Source organism: Pelophylax lessonae (assembly GCF_965119305.1).
Source record: "Pelophylax lessonae genome assembly, chromosome: 10".
NCBI classification, from domain to species: domain Eukaryota; kingdom Metazoa; phylum Chordata; class Amphibia; order Anura; family Ranidae; genus Pelophylax; species Pelophylax lessonae.
In genome coordinates this window covers 232223207-232246148 of record NC_138777.1, presented here as the reverse complement: position 1 = coordinate 232246148, position 22942 = coordinate 232223207, and the positions used below count along the sequence as shown (strand labels likewise).

Sequence of the window (22942 nt, the reverse complement as noted above, 5' to 3'; positions counted from 1 at the left end):
AGCGTTGTACTGTCACCCCAGTCCCACTGGTGGCACAGTACTGCATCCCCTGGGTGTGCCATAATAAGGTCTTTTTACAGCCTGGAGCATTATGCTTTCACCTGGCTGTCAGGTGGTAGAGGCTTCCCCAGGTTCTGTCCCACCGTTGGACCATACTTGGACTCAGACAGTGACTCCTTCACATCTTTCTTCATTGAAAAATCAAATTCACTAGAAAGGCGTTCATAGTCTTGAAGTGGAAGGAATTTGATGGACTTTTCGTCCCAGATAGTCTCCATCCGCTTCTCCCAGTTCTTCAGTATCTCCACACGGACCTCCAGGGGCAAGTGAGCCACGGCGTATGAGATTTGGGGCTCCAAGACTTTAAAGCCACAGAAATTCAGAATACCGTTCTGCAGATAGAATGAGATATCATGGTGAGTTATAGCAATAATCGTTGGGTCATGAGGATGTGATGCATTAAATTTGAGGGTGCCTATTGTTATTCCTGCTGCAAAGAACAGTGGTCAGATGTAACTCCATACATTGACCCAACTATAACGCATCTCAACATATCTGCCTGTTCGTGAAGATGGTGGACTGGTACGTTATATCTTTCTAAGGTATAATAAAGAATAAACTACTATCCTGATGAAGAGGTATTGTCAAAAGTATTGGGACACCTGCCTTTACACGCACATGAACTTTAGTGGCATCCCAGTCTTAGTCCATAGGGTTCAATATTGCATTGGCTCGCCCTTTGCAGCTACAACAACTTCAACTCTTCTGGGAAGGCTGTCCACAAGGTTTAGGAGTGTGTCTATGGGAATGTTTCACCATTCTTCTAGAACAGGGTTTCTCAACCAGGGTTCCTCCTGAGGTTTGCTAGGTGGTTCCTTGAACAATGGGCAATTTCTGCCTCTCAGATAAGTTTCCAATGACACCATTGTTCCTTTTAGCTATCTGTAAGGGGGTAATTCTCAATAATGACAAGAGTAAGGAGCATTCCTCCCACTGACTGTCACACTAATGTGTCATAAGTTGCAGATTTTTCATTTTAGCAGGGCTTCCCCAAGACCACAATATTATTATTATTATAAAGGTTGAGAAAGGCTGTTCTAGAAGCACATTTGTGAGGTCAGGCACTGATGTTGGATGAGAAAGCCTGGCTTGCAGTCTTCGCTCTAATTCATCCCAAAGGTGTTCTATCGGTTTGAGGTCAGGACTCTGTGCAGGTCAGTCAAGTTCCTCCACCCCAAACTCGATCATCCATGTCTTTATGGACCTTGCTTTGTGCATCTCTAATCTCAGAGGAGCTTCACCACTTCACCTGGTGTTCCCTATCACTCTCCTGGCCATTTTAAGTGCCCCCTTAACTGACAGTTGGAGTCTAGTCAGAGCAATAGCTTGTTGATTGAACAATATAGGCTGTTTGGGACTTTAAATGAGGCACAAGAAGGTAATGCTTAGCGTCTCCATCCCTGTATCAGAAAAACTGAAAATTGAGGGGGTTAAGAGAGGTGCTCACCCACCAGTCTGCCAACCAACCAAGTAGACCTGTCTCACAATGTAGGTAAAAAAACAGGGGTTTAATTGACACGCATTTGCAAACGCATGTGTAAGCTGAAAGGCCCCTTTACGGCACCCTGTGTTACTTGCAGTCCTAACACTAAAAAATGTGAGTGTCTCCACAATGGAAGCACATGGTTGCTAATGGATGGATGGGAGACGGGGGGGGGGGGGGGTGGCCCAATCCTCCCCCAACCTGCTCCCATCAATGACTGGTCTAAGTATGTCATAGCTCTAATTAGCTGTGTTGTAGCAATGATACAAACTGAAATGGACTAGCTGAGAAGCATGCACCTCCATCCCTATATGAGTACATCAGACTGGGGGCTGACTGGCTTCCATGCACCTCTCCATTTTCAGTTTTTCTGATAGCTTATTGATTTTCTTTGAAGCTCATCCTCAGTACCTAGTAAAGTTTTTTTTTTTAATATAATTTGAATATTGTATCAATGTCAACTCTACTCAAACTTTTTAAAGACAAAAAGGCATTTTAGTAGAGTGGGGGAAGGGTTAGAACTTCTGACGGTGTGTTCATTGCTGTCTGTGCGTCACCTTTTCTCCATTTCTGGAACATGTCACAAGGACAGGAAATGGCAGAAAATCCCATAAGAAATTAAAGTGTAACTCTACTTTTGTTGAGAAAAGAACATTCCCCTCTGGGTGATCTCTGTACCCAAATCCTTCAATACATCCTGGACAGGATGGGACATCAGGATGGGTTATTGTCAGGGATTTTTTTCAGCAGGAACGTGGGGAAATGCAGTTCCGGAACCTCCAGCACTAAATGTATGTAATGGCAAAAGGGTAAAGAGCGCTGGGGTGTGCGGGAGGGTCTATTGATCCTTGCTGCTGGGGGATCTATCGTCGCTGGTGGGGATTTTTATTTTGGAAATCACAATAAAGGCATTCGGAACTCCAGTGATGTGCACCCGTTTCTTCCTATCTTGAAATTGTTCACGGAGGCGAGCCAGGGCTAGCACTCATGTGGAGGTACCATCGGACTCACTTATATCACCTGGAGCAGCAGATCTTTCTTACCTTCATGCTGGGGATCTATTGTTGCTGACGGGGATCTATTTTTTGCGTGGAGGTCTATTGTTTCTGGCTACTGTTGCTAGTAGGGGGTCATTTGTTGCTGGAGGGATCTACTGTTAAGGGAGAGGTCTATTGTTGCAAGCTCCTGGCGGGTCTATTGATGCTGGCTGCTGGGAGATCTGTTGTTGCTGCTGGGGATATATTGTTTCTGGGGTGGTATTTTGTTGCAGGGGGTCCATTGTTGCTGGGGTAAGGTCTATCATTGTTGGGGGGTCTACTGTTGCTGGGGTGGGGTCTAATTGTTGCACACTGCAGGGGATCTATTTTACTGTCTTTCTTGTTATCATTAACAAATTCTGTGCAATTCAGTTGGTAGCACAAAATTATACTTGGTTCTGTATTCTGTAAAAGGGGTGGTACTGGGAGGTGGAACCAAGGGTGCTTGGAGGTGGGTAGGGAGCAGAAAGGACGAGTGACTCAGAAGGGGGGGGGGGGGCTCCTGCACCTATTTCCTGAGAAAAGAAACCCTGATTATTAATATTATTCTTATTTATAACATAAAAAAGACAATTCCTTACCTGGATTGGCCATAGATTGACATTTATGTCTCCATCCAACCCTGAATTTGAGAACATTGATTGTGCGGCGCCAGTTGTGAAGGAAAGTAAAGCTTTCTTATTCTGTAATGAATACATGACAAAAAAAAAAAAAATTAAAACCAAATCTTGGGGTAACCCAGAGTCCACTATTCTCTGTTCCAGATCCTTCATAGAGGGGTCACCAAGTGTCATATAAAACATGAAGCTTCCATTCATGTTATGTTGTGTTGCATTGTCCAGGTCCCTTTCTCTTTGTGAAATGCCCACATCTAAAGCTGGCCACATATCACCAGAATCAAACCTCCAAGACTGGTTCAAATATAATAGGATCAGCTTTGGACATCAACAAAAGAGAATGGGGAGGACTGATGCAGTACAGCCAAGCCTGGATAAAAAATGTACCATATATACTCGAGTATAAGTCGACCCGAATATAAGCCGAGGCACCTAATTGTAATCACAAAAAACTGAGAAAACGTATTGACTCGAGTATAAGCAGCAGCTACTGGACCTAACTGGACCACCACGAGACCCAAAACAGGGGCATGGTGCAGGGGCTGCGGACATGGTACAGGAAATGCAGGGCTGTGGGCATGGTACAGGCATGGCGCAGGAGATGGTACAGGCATGGCACAGGAGATGGTACAGACATGGCACAGATGGTACAGGCATGGCACAGATGGTACAGTGCTATGGGCATGGCGCAGGAGATGGTACAGGCATGGCACAGATGGTACAGGCATGGCACAGATGGTACAGTGCTATGGGCATGGCGCAGGAGATGGTACAGGCATGGCACAGATGGTACAGGCATGGCACAGATGGTACAGTGCTATGGGCATGGCGCAGGAGATGGTACAGGCATGGCACAGGAGATGGTACAGGCATGGCACAAATGGTACAGTGCTACGGGCATGGTACAGGAGATGGTACAGGCATGGCACAGGAGATGGTACAGGCATGGCACAGGAGATGCAGTGCTACGGGCATGGTACAGGTTAATCTCCTGTACCATGCCCACTGCATCTCCTTAAGGAGATGCAGGGGCTGTAGAGGAGTCTCACTTACCTTTTCAAAGAGGCGCCTTACATTTAAAAATGACGCCGCCCGGCGCCAACAAGTCACCGCGCATGCGCCGTCTGCCCGGGAATAGCCGAACGTGCGGAGCATGCGCACTGACTGGGGGAAAGGTAAGTGAGACCGTGACTCGAGTATAAGCCGAGGGGGGCTTTTTCAGTATAAAAAAACATGCTGAAAAAGTCGGCTTATACTCGAGTATATACGGTACATGAATGAGAGAAGATCCAAGGGTACTTATATATATATATATATATATATATATATATATATATATATATATATATATATTTTTTTTTTGCTTTATTAGCAACATTTTAATAGCAACATATTAGCAACATACATTTTTTGAACCCCCGGTTGAGTTGCACAAGGGAAATCACATTGTTTTTAATGGTGTTTGTCCTAATACATGCTTCTCCTCCTCTCCCTCCCGCAGGCATTCAGTTGCTGCAGGAGGAAAATGGAGGGGATCAGTTCCTCTATATGCCACCCCCACCACCCCTTCTATCCAGTTTGCTTGTCTCCTACTGCCTCCGGGCCCTGTGTGCTCCCTTGTCCCCCCCCCCATCCCCTTCCCCCTGCAGCGCCGCCGGCTTCCCCCCTCCCCTCTCCCGCCGGCTGCCACAGGGAATGTGTCAGGATAGAGATCGGGAAGGGGCCGGTAAGTATGTAGTTTACCGAACCATTCCGTTTCTGAATGGACACAATGATTGATCGGTACAGGTCACTGACTCAGTCCGTTCATAATGTCCGCTATGCTTTAGTTTGTGAATGATTGTGATGGCTCTGTACAGAGCTGTTCCTGTAGATTCAATCTGTGCTGCTTAGGCTGCAGAGATGGAGGGATGTGTCCTCAATCTCCTTTCTCTGTCTCAAAGGTGAACCATCAGAGGTCTGCTTAGACACCAGATATCTCACCAACGGGGCTTCCGAAATTAAAAAGAATAATAATAAAAATAAAATTAAAAAGAGTCTCTCCCAGGCAGATGACAGGTCTGTGTCTGCTTCGCTATGCAGAGTGGACACGAACACAGCTCACTGTTCTCTATGGGCGGTCGGATGTAAACAGACTGCCTGTCACCCAATCCGCCAGAGGGATGGGGAACGTATCCTCATTCATCTGTTTTTAGTGGACCGGATCAGAACCACGGCTCTGTAAAGATCAATGGATGGACCGATCAGGTCCGCCTGAAAAATGAACAGGCGGACCCGATCGGTCTGCTGGTGTGAAAGGGGCCTATGCTTTTTTTTGCATTATTAGCAGCATTTTTATAGCAACATATTAGCAACATATAACCGATTAATGTTGCTAATAAAAGGAAAAGGCCTACGACTGCCCTTGGATCTTCATGGAACAGAGTGGCCTGGAGTTATAAAAGAAGAGCATGGACGTAGGGCCGGCATTACAGGAGTTAAAGGAATAAAAGGATTAGGTATATATATATATATATATATAATGAGACTCAGTTACAGGAAAGTTTTGTATCGGGTACAAGTCAGGGAGGGGGTGGAGCTGCGGGGGGTTGTGAGTGGGGGGTAGGGTCTCCAGTCGAAAGAGAGACCAGCAAGGAAAAACTTCCCTCTCGCCTGTCCTGGCAACTTATTGTTGGTTTGGGGCAGTGGCGGCTGGTGAACCATGGCCCGGGGGGGTGGCAGACGGACCACACCATACCACCACCCCCCCGGACCAGTTCTAGCTCGCGCTGTCGTAACACCCCCCCCCCCCCCCCGCAGCCGCGGCGGCTTCCCCCTCAGTCTCCTCCCTCCTCCGCTCCTTGGCCAATAGCATGGCTTTTCCTTTCTGCCAATTGGGAAAGGGATTCCTCCAATCGGGAAAAAGGACTTCCTGATCATGAAACGGATGCCAATCAGGAAACGGACTTCCTGATTGGCCAGGAGAAGAATCAGTGTAGCAATAGCGAATATTCATTCGCTTTTGTCACACAACTAGGTGAGCTAAGGGCGCAGTGCTCTATGCCTCGAGCCCACCCTTTTTTTGAAGCCTATTAGAGCCTCTGGATCTAATTAGGTGCTTAAAAAAAAAAAAAAAACCCACTTGGAATCCATGTGTCCGCCGCCCTGCATGTAGATTAGGGGGCCGGACGCATTGGAGAGGGGGGGCGGCGCCCCTACGCCCCCAATGAACGGGCCGCCACTGGTTTGTTGTAGGGGATGACTGTTGTCAAGCAGCTGGCGGGGTGCAAGGTCCTTGTAGGCTGCTTGGGCACTAAAAAGGTATTTGGTAGGGGCCGGTCTGAGGTACAGTTCCCAGTTGTTCTAATGGAGGTATCTGCAACTGATTGTCTCAGAGTCAGTGATGTTACGGCTGGAGGACTGTTTTAGGTAGGTTGCATGTATTTTTCTTGTAAGTGATGCCTACTATGACCTTGAGGCTCCAGTTATACTGTATTTACCTGGTATTTAAGTTGGTATGTATGTGTTATTTATTACTTTGGTTATTAAAAGGCTGCTTTGGCCATTAACTCCAGCTTGTTGTCTGAGTGATTATTAAAGGGGTTGGAGGGTATGGTACAGGTCAAAGCGGAACGAGACAAGAAGTCTTTAGTACCCTAATCATGCCTACAAAAAACTGAATAAGAAGTGCATCAAGATTGAGCTACAATAGCAAGAAAGCTTGGAACTGATCTCTACCAGGCATCTCAAGATGATTAGCAATGTCAGTCTACCACTACCTTCTGGCAGTGGTGGCTGGTGAATAAAAATTTGGGGGGGGGGGGGGGGCGGCAAAACCAACACCCCCCCTGCCGGACAGCAAGCATCCTTACTTGCTCCTTCCCCGAGCGCCGCTGTGAGCCCCCCCGGCCGTATGTCCCCTCCCTCTTCCTGGCCAATGGCCAACATCTCTTTTTAGCCAATCAGGAAAGGGGTCTCACGACCCGCTTCCGGATTGGCTGGGAGGAAAGTCAGTGTGATAATATCGAATATTTATTCGCTATTGTCATACAACTGGGTGGGCTCAACGCGCAGTGCTCTGCGCCCCGAGCCCACCCTTTTCTGAAGCCTATTACAGCCTTTGGCTCTAATCACGTGCTTCATTAAAAAAAAAAATCCCCATTGGAATCCATGCGTCCAGCGCCCTGCATTTAGATTAGGGGGCCGGACGCATGGATAAGGGGGGCGGCCCCCCTGCGCCCCCAATGGACTGGCCGCCCCTGCCTTCTAGGAAACTGTTAGGGCCACGACTCTGATTTTTATTGAAAAGACTTAGACCAGGGGCATCCAACCTTTTGACCCTCCTGGGCCACATTCACATTGGAAGAAGAGGAATTGTCTTCAGCTGCTCATAAAATAAACTAACAATAAGGAGAGCTGATGAGCAGATCACAAGTTAACGATCACTGATATAGATAATGTATCCCTCTAAGTAACAAAACTTCATTTTTTTAAAATATTTTTTATTAAAAAAAAGTAAAAGAGGACAACATAAAACTAGTGCGATATCTGACACTGTTTCTGATAAACTAACACATCGATATCTGGTTGGATGGAGTAGCAATTCTCAATTAATTCTCAAGCTTCTCATCAGATATTTTGGTTCTAATTTTGCCCTTTGTGTGCTTCATCCTTTATAATAGTTGCTCAAAAATAGCCAAACAATGATGACATGAATAAGGCGTGATTGTGAAGAGCGGGAGAGTTTTCTTTGGGAAGATAAAACTTCCAAAAAGTCCAGTACACTAACACATTTTTCTTCGACCGCGTGTGTTGGCTAAGTGTAAACACATTTATACAAAAAATTCCAAAAAACCCAACACTTTTAAGTAAGTTTATGATTTTGTGTTGGGCCTGCAGTCATAGCCGTCTGGGGTCGCATGCAGTCCTTGGGCCACAGGTTGGACACCCCTGACTTAGACAGTTAAAATGAAGTTTTAGACAGGTTCCCTATATTCATTGCAATGGCCCAGGTTCACTTCTTCTTACCTTGAATGGTCCTTCAGAGTACATGGTCTTAGAACTGAAGGCAAATCCCAAAGTTAACACTCGCTCAAGCCATCCTTTCATTATAGCGGGCATCCCGAACCAATACAGGGGAAACTGTCATACATAACAAATAGCTTTTATTATCATTATCACTACATATAAAGCATTATTATATTACATAGCAATGTACATCAAATACTAAACTAATAGACATGACAAACCCCAAACAAACATCTACAGAAAGATAAAAGACGATGACCAGCAAATAATCTAATATATGGGGTAGCATTGGGTACATGCTTCTGTGGTTGTCTCTTGCTCACTACCAATCTGCCCATTACTTTGATGGCAGCCTGACTAACCAATATTAACTAATAGGCAACAACAACATCGATTGATATATATATTTAGGGATGGAGGAGTGCTCTGGAGGAAACCAGACCATTACCCTTTTTGCTTCAATATTAACTAATAGGGGGAGTTAGGTGTGGGTTTGTAAATGTATTACAGAGAAGCATGGGTTTCAGGAGACCAAAGCCAAACTGCAGCATGAAGCAGTTCTGTCAAACTTCCTAAATCTGGCCACAAACGACTAGATTTTCGAACGAAGATCATACGAACATTTGTGTAATAATTTCTCAGTACATCCGATGACTTGACGAATGTTGTTCAAAAGTACTTCAAAATTTAGTTTGCTTTTTTCATTCATTATTTGAATGAGCAGATTTTCCTAAAATGTGAACCACCTACGTCATTAGAAATCCATTCATTCAAGAAAGAATTTCCATCCTACTCCTTTGAATTTTCTCATCACTGCGGTCGAAAACAAATGTCAATTTGACCCCCCCCCCCCACCCCACTAACCAGTAGAGAATCTAAAAACGTTCTTAAAATGAACTATTTTGAACACAATTTTACTAGTGTGTGGCCAGCTTTAGTGTCGATTCACACTACCGCGACTTGTCAAGCGATTTGTCAGCCTGACAAGTCAAGGTCCATTCTGTGCTATGGGAACCGTTCTAATAGGAGCGACTCAAGTCGCTCCGACTTAGAAAATAGTTCCTGTACTACTTCGGGGCGACATTGGAGCGACTTGCATTGACTTCAATTATGTGAAGTCCGTGCAAGTCGAGCCGAAGTCACGGTGCACGCAAGTCGCCCCCGAAGTCGTGCCGCGGTAGTGTGAACCGACATTTTTGGATTTCCCATCACTGTGATAACGGTCACCAGAACAAACAGAGAGGGTGAATCTCCTCATCAGGGGCATAGACAGCAATAAAAACCTGACAGGGGTTCTAACCGTTTTGATAGGTAAATTGAATTGCCACCCTGTAGCCAGTGAGGGCTGTGATTGCTTGTTAGGTAAAAGCATAATTTGCTCGCTGTACTCAGTGTAGCTGAGTTCTGCTAGTTAGGGTCTGCTCAGTGTGTTCAGCCGCTGCCAGCCTGATAGCTCTCTCTGCATCTAGAAAGCTTGAGAAGTTTCTGGATGATAGGTGTGGAAATATGCAGATGGCAGCATAAATATAGATACAGCCCTGGCCTATCTCAGAGAGGCAGGGTCTGATGGTATACTGGGAGCACACTGAGCTTAAGGTCTTTTCCTGGAAAAGATTAGTGTAGCCTGGAGGGCATGCTGCTGCTATATCTGCAGTCCTGAGACCTCAGGTGGGTGACCTGAGGGATTGGGATGCCAAGACCCTGGAGCTAGAAAGAAAGCTGCCTGAGGGGGGTTGTCCACTGAAGATCTAGTCTGGTATCACAGAGTCGCTTGGAAATTGGAAGGAGGCAACCAGCTGTCCTTGGGCCTTGTGTAATTGCAGACACTTTTGAGAGATCTTGGGGACTTTTATGCTTCTGCCACTACTCTGGTGCTAGGGAGTCAGCTGGGGGTCTAGTAAAGGAGCAACGGCTGATGTCCTGAAGAGCTTTGTCCATCTAATCTGCTACTTATAGGGACTCTACTCTTTTGGCTCAAAGAAAAGAGGTTACAGTTAACTACTACTACTACTACCTTAAAGTCTACTGTGTGCTACAAGCAGGTTGTACATAGTTCTTGTTTTTTTGGAGTATCCCACCTAATTCCCTCAACCCTATCCAAGTTCTCCAAAAATAAAAACAACTGGTGACTGAAGAAACATATGAACGCGCCTGTGTGTCTGGCTGTGGGGTGAAGCTTGTGGGGAAGACCAGAGGCGTAACTAAAACCTTCAGGGCCCCGGTGCAAGAAACCATGAAGGGCCCCCCGGACCCCTGGCCGGGGCCCTTCCCTTCAAGCCTGGGGCTCCTCCCACTGATCCTGGGGCCCTTTACTCTCGTTGTGGGGCCCTTTCACAAGTCCTGCAGTGGGCCCCCTTCCTGCCATCATGGGGCCTCCACACGATGGTGGAATGCCAGGGCCCGGTCTCAAGTGTGAGCTTTGCGATCTTGGAAGTTCACCCACTGGTGTCAGTAGTTTTTATTTTTTGGTATTTTAATTGTATTATTTTTCATCATTTTATTTTATTTTTTTACAATGTCACTGACTATGACTCTGTCCATTCAGAAAAGGAAGGAGCTGGTAAATTACATATTTCCCGACCCCTTCCTGGTTCTCTATTGTGACACATCCTCTGTATAGGGAGCACAGTGGGGGGGGGGGGTGGCAGCACAGTGGGTGGGGGGGGGGGGACCAGGGGAGCACACAGGGGCCAAGAGACAGCAGAACACATGTGAACTGGATAGGAGGAGTGGCGGGGGCAGCATACAGAGGAACCAATCTCCTCCATTTCCTCCCGCAGCTACAGGAGGAAAAGGGAGGACAGTGATTTCTCTACATGCTGCCACCGCCACCCCTCCTATCCAGGTGTACAGGGGAGCCGCACAGGCCCCCTGGAGCATGGGGCCCGGTTGCAGTTGCAACCCCTGTAGGTACGCCCCTGGGGAAGACCTGGACGGTATTCCTGCAGCTCCTATAGGAATAGCGCTACATTATAGACATACTTCAATAGACATACCTGGAAAATGAAAAGGTCGGCCCTTTCAATCTTTTTCTGTTCTTCAACAATGTCTTTGGCAAGACGGCCTTCCTTATACGCTTCTGCAGCCTCTGCTACATATTTGAAATGTTTTGGATCCTTAGGTTTACCTGCAGAAATAATGAAAAGGTTACAATCAGGTCTATGGAAGGTCTATAAGACCATCCCTAGGCCTAGCACCTCTGATGATTTATTCTTGGTTGTTTCCCTCTTCTATCCACCCCCGGACATTTGGGGCCATGTCATCTTCTACAATGTATTCCCATCAGCAATAAAGCAAAAAATAATTATGTTCTGTTTCCTCTAAATCTTCCATCCAAACCATCCCTCCAAGCCTCTGTGCCACTTTTTTTTTTTTATAGATGTAGCACCCTCCTCTAGTTAGATTGTTAGTCTAAATTTAATTTTTGGCCTCACTGTAACCAGTTAGGAAGCGATCTCTTGTTTTTGCCTGGTCAGGCTTTCCTAGCTGGGTTTGCAAGAAGAGGGAAAAGCAGCGCTGTCCAAAGGTAAGTATAATGGAAGCTAAGAGGACAGCCCATAAGAAAAAGTCACATTTATTAAAGAAAGCAATTGTAAAATAAAATTGTATATATCAATCAATAAAATTCATTCCAAACCGGTAACCATCCAGCTGTATCCAGCTGTAAAAGAGTTTATTCTGTCAGTTATTGGCCAATTCGCTTTCAAACGACGAATAATCGTTCAGTCTGCAAACGGCCGAAATTCTGTGCGTGTATGGCCAGCATTAGACACACTCAATTTTCATCACTGGTTTTGGTATCAGGCAGCGCCACTTACCTCTCTCCCTTTTTATTTAGTATGATGCGTCATTTACAATGCACCGACACAACTACCCACACAGCGCCCACCAGTGGCCGGCGATGGGAATGCGCCCTCACTTTCCGCACTATGTTCCTACACATATAATATAATCAATAATATTATAAAGCAGTAGATTTTTTTTTCTCCAATGTAGAATATAATACCTATAATATCATCCCGTGATGGCACAGAATTGTATTTCATGGCATAGAGGTCAGACTCAATCACTTTCCATTCTTTCTTCTTCAGGGCGCTCGCTGCCGCCTCCTTCATGGCATAATTAAAAGAAGTGCGCTCCTGGTGAGCTAAAACAATCAGCGCCGTTTTACCTGGGAACAGATGGACAGAATAGTTCTATTTCAAATGTGGCTTTATGCATTTAAATTAACGCTTTAGAAGTCTTGACTATCTAGACAGTATTGTCACCTGCTTACATGGCACCTTCCACAGGCAGCTTAAATCTTCAATAAGACACAGAAATTGAATCCAATACAATTTTACTTCAGATGACTGCAGTAAAGACTGAGGATGTTTTTCCAGCTTTTTAACCACTTTATGACCGCTCACTGTGCTGCTACTGCGGCACAGTGGCAGCCCTGGGTCCAGAGATGTAGACCTACGTCTTTGGATTCCTAGCTGTCTCGGCGGCGCACGTGCATCGCCGGAGGCTCGATCCTGCTGTGTTTAGAGTCGGGCCGGAGGAGGAGAGGCGGCGGAAAAATAGTGAGAAAATCTGTCTGCTTGTGTAAACAAAGCAGGCAGATCTTCTCTGTGACAGATAGGGAGAGATCACAGGATACAGCATAGCTAAACCTGCGATCTCTGTCTCTGTCACAGTGGGGGAACTTCCAGGATTGCAAAGGTCACACTTGCGACCGGGCCCTGGCATTCCACCACCGTGGGGAGGCCCCAAGAGGGCAGGAAGGGGGCCCACTGCAGAACTTGTGAAAGGGCCCCGCAACAAAAGTAAAGGGCCCCAGGATCAGTGGGAAGAGCCCCAGGCTTGAAGGGAAGGGCCCTGGCAAGGGGTCCGGGGGGGGGGGGCCTTTCATGGTTTCTTGCATCGGGGCCCTGAAGGTTCTAGTTACACCTCTGGTCCAAGGAGTTAAAGCAGGCGGTGAAGAGGTGATACAACGCCATCCCTCCACTTGTCAAATGCTCTCCAAAGAGCGATCTGAGAGTGGATTGCTCTTCAAACAGCAAGGCTAGTGTGAATGAGCCCTCAAAGGAGATTATATAGAAGTTGTACATAGATTGTATAATCAGATTGTAATGCACCAGCCTAAATCCATAGTCACCTACATCTCTCACACGAAAAGAGAAGAAAACAGGCGCCGCTGAATGTAGCAACAGGCTTTATTACATGAGAAACGATAAGTAGTAACTCACATTAAATCTTTCTCTAATCCATGTTCCATAATGTGGCTGTTTCCCGGGTTCAGTCCTCCATATCCCGACCGTCCCGCAGGCAGGAGATGACGATCTAGGAAGACGTCTTTAGACGTCTGAAGAAGGAGCCGAGTGCGCATGCTCCGAAACGCGTTGCGTCACTTCCGGTCAGCTTGCGGATCACCGCAGCTTCCGCTCTAACCAGCTCCCTTGTGAAGCTTCCTGGATCGTCATCTCCCGGCTGCGGGACGGTCGGGATATGGAGGACTGAACCCGGTAAACAGCCACATTATGGAACATGGATTAGAGAAAGATTTAATGTGAGTTACTACTTATCGTTTGTCATGTAATAAAGCCTGTTGCTACATTCAGCGGCGCCTGTTTTCTTCTCTTTTTGCTGCCAGCGGGATTCCCTGTTTTTTACCTGCCAGAGCTGCCCTGAATTTCAGCCGTATCTGTGAAGTCTGGTTCGTTACAGCCCCCGATCGTCTGGCTGCTTCGCTTCTGGTGTACACCCCTTTGGCACTAGCGCCTAACACCCCTCTCTCTACATCTCTCACACGGGTTATCTATATCTCAGACATCATACAATTAGTGAAGGTGTGAACTTACAGCAATTCGTCTCTGGACAGCCATACCCCTACAGAAATAATGGCAGATTCTGCCCGGTACTCACCCGCCATGATTTCCTATCAGGTGTCTATAGGATGTCCTCTCTGCAAACCCAAAGAATGGGAAAAATGAAGGCTGACGGGTTATATATAGGAAATGTTGAAAACACTTCTCACCGTGACAAGGGGGAAGGTGAGGGAGCGTTGGGTTTATCAGTAGATAATAGGACACTCCCTCCAGGCCAGTTTCCATCCTGGAAAATGAAAAGCAACGACCAACCAGACGGATTCGTTCATTATTAAATGACAAGCAACAACCAACCAGACGGATTCTCTCGCTATTACAGGTTTCTAGAAAAAAATGTCCTCTGTGTTTACACCCAGAGATAAGACACAAGGCAAAGAGCAGGCAGACGGTTAAGAGTGGATACAATGTAATTATATACAAAGTACATACACTTTATACACAGCATAGGATACTATGTAATTATATACATACACTTCATACACAGACAGCATAGGATACTATGTAATTATATACATACACTTCATACACAGACAGCATAGGATACTATGTAATTATATACATACACTTCATACACAGACAGCATAGGATACTATGTAATTATATACATACACTACAAACACAGACAGTATAGGATACTATGTAAATGATATACATACACTACATACACAGACAGCATAGGATACTATGTAATTATACACATACACTACATACACAGACAGCATAGGATACTATGTAATTATATACATACACTACAAACACAGACAGCATAGGATACTATGTAAATTATATACATACACTACATACACAGACAGCATAGGATACTATGTAATTATACACATACACTACATACACAGACAGCATAGGATACTATGTAATTATATACATACACTTCATACACAGCATAGGATACTATGTAATTATATACATACACTTTATACACAGCATAGGATACTATGTAATTATATACATACACTTCATACACAGACAGCATAGGATACTATGTAATTATATACATACACTACATACACAGACAGCATAATATACTATGTAATTATATACATACACTACATACACAGACAGCATAGGATACTATGTAATTATACACATACACTACATACACAGACAGCATAGGATACTATGTAATTATATACATACACTTCATACACAGCATAGGATACTATGTAATTATATACATACACTACATACACAGACAGCATAGGATACTATTTAATTATATACATACACTTCATACACAGACAGCATAGGATACTATGTAATTATATACATACACTACATACACAGACAGCATAGGATACTATGTAATTATATACATACACTACATACACAGACAGCATAAAATACTATGTAATTATATACATACACTACATACACAGACAGCATAGGATACTATGTAATTATATACATACACTTCATACACAGCATAGGATACTATGTAATTATATACATACACTTCATACACAGACAGCATAGGATACTATGTAATTATATACATACACTACATACACAGACAGCATAGGATACTATGTAATTATATACATACACTTCATACACAGCATAGGATACTATGTAATTATATACATACACTACATACACAGACAGCATAGGATACTATGTAATTATATACATACACTTCATACACAGACAGCATAGGATACTATGTAATTATATACATACACTACATACACAGACAGCATAGGATACTATGTAATTATACACATATACTTTATACTGTATATAGAGGTTTATATAGACAGAGATACAATGTAATTATGTACGTATGCTTTATATATATATATATATATATATATATATATATATATATATATATATATATATATATAGTGGGGAAAACAATTATTTGATCCCCTTCAGATTTGGTAAGTTTGCCCACTTACAAAGAAATGAAGGGTCTATAATTTTTTATCAAAGGCGTATTTTAAAGAGGTTGTAAACCCTCCAAAAAAAAAAAAAATTTAAAAAACCCCCCCCCTGTAAAACAAAGGCATAATGAGCTAGTAGGCATCGCATATTAGTTCATTATAAAATACTTACCTTAGAACGAAGCACCCGCAGTGTCGCCCGCTCAGCAGAGACATGGCAGACATGTTCAGTCGCCCTGGTTCGCATCCTCCGGCCATCTGATTGGCCGGAGGCACGATGACATCACTCCCGTGCATGAACGCGGGAGCCGCCGTTCACGACACAGGGCTCTGAAGGAACGGCACGGGTGGCCGTTCCTTCAGAGCGCATGCGCCGATGACATCATCAGCTGCATTAGAAGTAAATATTCCCTTAGCAGTGCAAGTTTAGGAGATATTAACAGTACCTATAGGTAAGCTTTATCTGCAGTGCACACTGAATAAGTGGTTTCATTATGCACTCAGATGCCAGTTACCACGCCTTCACATTTGTAATATGGATGCCACAGCAACATTTTGGTGGTTATGGGGCCTACCTTAATAGTTTTGATAAACGGGGCACCCTCCCTACCCTCCCCCCTTACAGGTATTTCCAGTATTATCACCATGGTTACCAGTAAACTTATTAAAGCATTTCTAACAAATATCATATCAGTGAATATTCCCAGCTTCGGCTGTGCGTTGACCAGTCAGCTTCCCGGTGTGACTGGAGCAGAACTAGCAGATATCAGATGTCCTATTCTTCCGCTGTGCGTTGACCCAACAACTTCCAGGTATGTGTTTGGAGCAGGGCTGCAGATATCAGATGTCCTATTCTTCCGCCGTGCGTTGACCCAACAACTTCCAGGTATGTGATTAGAGTAGGGCTGCAGATATCAGATGTCCTATTCTTCCACCGTGCGTTGACCCAACAGCTTCCAGGTATGTGTTTGGAGCAGGGCTGCAGTCCAACTATCTTCTGACGTGCACAGGCCTGACAGCTTCCAGGTATGTATCAGGAGCAGGGCAGGAGTTCTTTCCTATAATATCTCTGGTCAGTTTTAGCTTTAACGGGTCCTGAGGGTCTACTGTGCTCAGCCAGGAGTCTGTGTGGACAGCAGCTGGCTTTCCCCTGGAGTGGTGTATCTAGGCCACCTTAATGGCTGTGGGGGTTGAAAGTATAACAGTATAAGGACCCCTCCATTTTTGCCCTAAGGTGGTTGTGTTCCACTCTTTCACCCACACTGTATCTCCTGGCCTAAAGGGGTGGACTGGGTTTTTCAGACTTATGGGGAGTTTCTCCTGGACGCATTTCCCCATGTCCTGCATATTCTTAACTAATTTCTGTAACAGTTTGCGGTTCACCAACCCCTCCTATCTGGTGTAAGTCTCCCTTGATGTCTTTTATGATGGGTGGTGGCCTACCATATAGTACTTCAAAAGGGGGCAATTTTGTCCTCTTTGTTGGAGTACTGTGAATTCTCAGCAGAGCAATGGGCAGTATCAAGGACCACTTCATCTGGGTCTTCTGACAGAGTTTGGCCAGTTGCGATTTTAGGGTGTGATTAATGCTTTCCACTTTTCCAGAACTCTTAGGTCAGTGTGCAATTTACAAGTGATCTTGAGTGCCGTTGCTAATTCCTGGAGGCATTTGTGAACAAAGGCTGGGCCATTGTATGAGCCTATGGATGAGGGGATTCCATATCTGGGGATGATTTAATGGAGCAGGCATTTGACTACTTCTTTTGTAGTCTCAGTTTGTGCGGGCCGTGCCTCTACCCAACCCAAATAGGTGCAGACAGTCACCAGCAAATATTTATTGCTTTATCGTACATCACGGGACACAGAGCAGGTAATAATGACTATCTGGGTTAAACGCTACCTTTAGGTGAATGTACACTGGCAACCAATAGAGAGGAAGTTCCTCCCCACATAACCCCTCCTATACAGGAAGAACCTCAATTTTTTTCGCTAGTGTCTTGAAGGTGGTGTTCATGGCTGTTAAAGCTCTTCTAAATCTCAAGAAATGTGCCAGTAATTGGGCGTTCTATTGGATCCATTCAAATGGCTAAGCACTAAAAGATAGATACCCAAGCCTCGGCTAGAGAAGATCCGAGGTTTTGCCTGTGATGTGACCTATTTGGGCGCTGGACCCTAGTAATGAAACCCTGGTATTTATTATCCCAAGGAGTTTTCAGCAGGGTTCTCTACAGGTCCAAGGGAGTGGACCCCATTAAAAAAGGGGGACCCGATCCTTGAAGGTCGGATTGACCAATCTCGCCATGATGAGTGAAGATTGGGTCCTGCTGAGGATCATGCGGTGGGACTGGTAAGTTATTCCTTTTTTTTTTCTCTTTTAGAAAGAGGTTTAAGGGAAGGAATAAAGCACATTTTTCTCCTAGATGTAGTTCTGTTTTATGGCCACTAGATGGCGCTGTCCTGCAGTTTTGGTTTTACCCGTTTCTTTTACCCGAGTCTCGGTCAGCTTTCCACGTGGCTATGTGAGAAGACGTCACAGACCTGCATGTGAACGTTCTCACACACTGGAACAAGCTGCTGGAAGCTACTGGTTGGGATCTGTTGGGACACAGAGCAGGTGGATCAGACTGTTTAGGCATGTGAGTGACCGCAGGACAGGTTAGGAGAGCGGTAGTTCTGTGATAGCTGTATAGTGCTGGATCACAGTATACTCTACCCTTGTGCAACAGAGCCTCACTTCTGGGTCTTACTTTACTAAAAGCAATGTCTTCCAGAAAGAGAAGTGGGGGGGGGGGCACAGCAGGGAAGGGGTCCAGTGTCCCCACATGAGCACAGCAGGGAAGGGGCCCAGTGTCCCCACATGAGCACAGCAGGGAAGGGGCCCAGTGTCCCCACATCAGGATTGAACAGTCCTAGTCTGATTCCTGATGTACTCTCCTCCCCTGATAGACCTGAAGCTACTGGCCAGTCTGAGCCATTGCGATTGTCAGGTATGGTTGCTACATCCAATGCCTCTGTATCTGCTTATGTTACTAAGGACGATTGGGCATTTGCCTTGGCTGGCCTAGAAGGGAGAATAGCCGGCATAATTGCTTCTGTTTCTTAGGGCGGGAAAAAGTGTGGTATATCCCCCTCTCCTGTACCTGGGCCCAGCAAGGATACAGCAGGGATTCCGTGCTCTCAAAACCTTGCAGGGGTCTCTGGTTTACAGCCAGATTTGGCAGAAAACATTGAGGAGGTAGCTATGGGTAACTTGGAGGGGGAGCAAGCTGAAGATGGTGCCTCTTCTGAAGATTCCGATTCTGAGGTACCGTTTACGGCATCTCACTCTCAGAGGTTACTAATCCAGTCCCTTACTGAAATGGTGCAAACTGGGTTTAAATTACCTCCCCTGGAGGTATCATTGGCCTATTTTTCCTATCTGGGATCTTTGCATCCTCAGTAGTATTCCCTTTTCCTTTACAACCTCTACTGGACCAGTTGATTTATGAGGATTGGGATCACCCTTACAGGTTTTTATGTCACCAAAGAATATGCTGTTAGAAATCACGGGGCCCCGTACAGCCTACCTGGCAGGGCCCCCCTTTACGAATATATCAATACAATATTTTCACTAAAAATACATTAAAATCATTATTATTATATGCAAACATAACAGAGAACCTGTGTGAATTAACCCTTTTAATTTTTTTACATTTTATTTACAAAGTAAATTTTAAAAAAATTATAATTTTTTTTTTTAAATGTTACATTTTTTTTTTATAATTTCAGTTTAAAATATCTTAAAATGATTCATTAACAATGTTTAATTATTATTATTTTTTTTTTTTACAATTTATTTTTCTACAGGACAAGGAAGCCTGCAGCCCTCCAGCACAGTGAAAGGGGGGGGCACACGGGGAGGGGACAGGGGGAACAGAAGCAGGCAGAACAGGGAGGGAGATCGGTATGGGAGAAGCAATTACAGGAAGGATGCTCTGTGTCTGTGTCTCTCCTGGCAGCAGCTGAAAGCTGGCAGGAGGGGGAAAAACTGGCTGTTGCAGAGAGCCGCACAGGGCTTCCTTCTTTTAATTGCAGCTCTGCCCAACCGCACTGACTCCCCATGCTGTTGGGCCCCCCCAATGTGCCCGAGCCCCCTACAGAAGGACTGGTGGTCCCCACTTATCAGCGGCCCTGCTCCTACAGCTTATACTCAAAATTTTGTACAGACCCTTGTCTGGGGTTATTTCGGGCACATTCTATACATCTGCTGGTTGCAGCTTGTGCCAGTGTGGGTAGCCGGGGAATATAAAAATGTCTCTCTAGGGCCTTTTAATGGCCGTTTTGCCTGTGTGTGTTCCCCTGTAGAATTCTGTCAACTCAATTGCCACTGCAGCTGGGATGACAATTCTTCCATCCTGCAACTGGTACAACCGGTCTTCCCTGTACTTTCCAGGTTCAGTCTCTATGCATTCTTCTTCTGCCTTTGTTTAGATTGGATCCCATTCAGAGAGTGATACTGGGAATGGGGGGGGGGGAGGGGAGCATTGTCTGTTGTGGGGGCCACTGGAATGCTGTATCCCTGGCCGCTCAGTCTACTGTCCTGTTGCCTCTAGCTACTTGGGAGTCTCCCTTCTGATGGCCTCTACAGTGGATCACTGCAACTTCAGAGGGGGCCCATACTGCTTCCAAGAGTTACAGTATTTCTGCCCCATACTTGAAGCTCTTCCCTCCAGATGTAATGAGCCCTCTTTCCTTATACAGGGCTCCGCGAACATGGAGAGTCAGGAAGGCATACTTTGAGTCCACATAAATACTCAGTCTTAGTTCGGCAGCGAGTTGTAATGCCCTGGTTGGTGCTGGTTGGTGTAATTCAAACGACAATTGCTTTCCCTTATCAAGGACTCAGATGAGGTCGCCCAACTGAGAACTGCGTCTACACAAGGTCCACTATCGCTTCATTGCCAGGCAATGTCTCATGCACAATATTCACACTGACCTTTGCCACCCAGGATAACTAACTGATTGAGGTCCACCCAGAATGCGCAATCATCCTCTTTCTTGGGGTTTCCTCGGGAGATCAGGCTCCCCTTCCCTTGAATACCATCGAGAGGTCCTGACTGACTGTTATTCCAAACCAAAAGGCAAAGATCTCACCTGGTCCTGAAGTGGAGCTCCAACAGTTTGGTTGGTTCCTGAAACCGGATTCAAGATGTTATCAGGGCGGTTTTGCAGCAGGCAACCAAGATAAAGCGTGGTCTCCCAGACAATTCGTCCAGTGGCTCCTGAGATGTAGGCGTGATCAAGAGGGCTGGCTCCGGACTGATCCACAATGAGCCACGGTGGAACAGCCACCAGTCTCAAAAGTTCCACCTGAGCTTTCCGGCCAATGCACCAAGAAATGTTGCAGAAAATAGTGATTTAGACTTGAGCTTTCAGGAATCAAACCTTTTTTATTCACTGCAGCAGCAAAGTGACTTAGCCCGGCTAATGCCTGTTTGCCAAGTGGCGTGTACATCACATATATAAAACATCAGTTACGTTACAGATACATATTTCCATAAATAGCTTGGCAGTAATACATATCCTTCTCCTACAGATGTTTCCTGCAACATTTGTCTATGGCAATTAACATTCCAGGCTTCACACCTATCTGTATTCTTGTTAGTTCCAGGATAACAGAGAGGAAGAGATAGTGAGAGAGGAGTGGGGGGCTAAAATACACAGCTTAACTGTTCTGGTCTCTGTAGTACCACAGAATCTAACATTTCAACATCTCATGATGGATAAAAACAAAGAGCTCTCCCAAAACCACAACCTTATTGTTGAAAAACATACTGATGGCATTGGTTACAGAAGGATTTCTAAGCTTTTGAATGTTCCAGTGAGCACTGTTGAGGCCATAATCCGGAAGTGGAAAAAAAATTATGTCACCCTAAATTGGCCACGACTAGGTGCTCTTCGCAAGATTTCTGACAGAGGAGTGAAAAGAATTATCAGAAGAGTTGTCCAAAGGCCAAGGACCACTTGTGGAGAGCTTCAGAAACACCTGGAAATAGCAGGTACAATTGTTTCAAAGATAATAATAAGTAATGCACTTAACCACCATAGCCTGTATGCATGCTCTCCACACAAGACTCCATTGCTGAAGAAAAAGCATGTTGAAGCTCATTTAAAGTTTGCTGCACAACATTTAGACAAGCCTGTGAAATGGGAGAATATAGTCTGCTCAGGTGAGACCAAAATTGAACTCTTTGGATGCTATAATACACACCATGTTTGGAGATCAAATGGCACATCACCTAAAAAACACCCCCATACCAACAATAAAGTTTGGAGGTGGGACCATCATGGTGTGGGGCTTTTTTCAGCATACGGTACTGCCAAACATCATGTCATTGAAGGAAGGATGAATGGAAAAAATGTACCAAGACATTCTTGATGAAAATCTGCTGCCATCTACCAGGATGATGAAGATGAAACTAAGGAGGGCATTTCAGCAAGACAATGATCCCAAACACAAAGCCAAGGAAACTCTCAATTGGTTTTAAAGAAAGAAAATAAAGCTGCTAGAATGGCCCAGCCAATCACCTGACTTGAATCCAATAGAAAATCTATGGAAAGAACTAAAGATTAGAGTTAATAGAAGAGGCCTATGGAACCTTCAAGATTTGAAGAATGTTTGTGTGGAAGAATAGGCCAAAATCACACCTGAGCAAAGCATGTGACTAGTTTCTCTATACAGGAGGCGTCTTGAAGCTGTCATTACCAACAAAGGATTCTTTAGTATTAAATAAATTTCAGTTAGTATGTTCAATCCTTTATCCCTGCGTCATTCCGTTTTATTACACATAACTTAATTTCTGAACTTATTTGTATTGGTTTCTTTGTATGTATGGATTGCATGGGTTGTTACCGACATGTGAAAATTTCATGCCAATAGCACCTTTACAAATACCATATTTATCGGCGTATAACACGCACTTTTTCC

At 44.9% G+C, this 22942-nt stretch overlaps 1 protein-coding gene across 1 annotated transcript; it reads right to left on the bottom strand.

Annotated features, from left to right (window-relative positions):
• Window positions 1-14223, bottom strand: LOC309565728 (NAD(P)H dehydrogenase [quinone] 1-like). The gene is made up of 6 exons (XM_082270707.1): window positions 14112-14223; window positions 12211-12375; window positions 11201-11331; window positions 8205-8318; window positions 3162-3263; window positions 1-392 (listed from the first exon to the last, which is right to left on the bottom strand). The coding sequence occupies exons 1-6, from the start codon at window positions 14116-14118 to the stop codon at window positions 90-92; spliced, it is 822 nt and encodes a 273-aa protein (XP_082126833.1). The 5' UTR covers window positions 14119-14223; the 3' UTR covers window positions 1-89.
• Between the last annotated feature and the right edge of the window lie 8719 nt (window positions 14224-22942).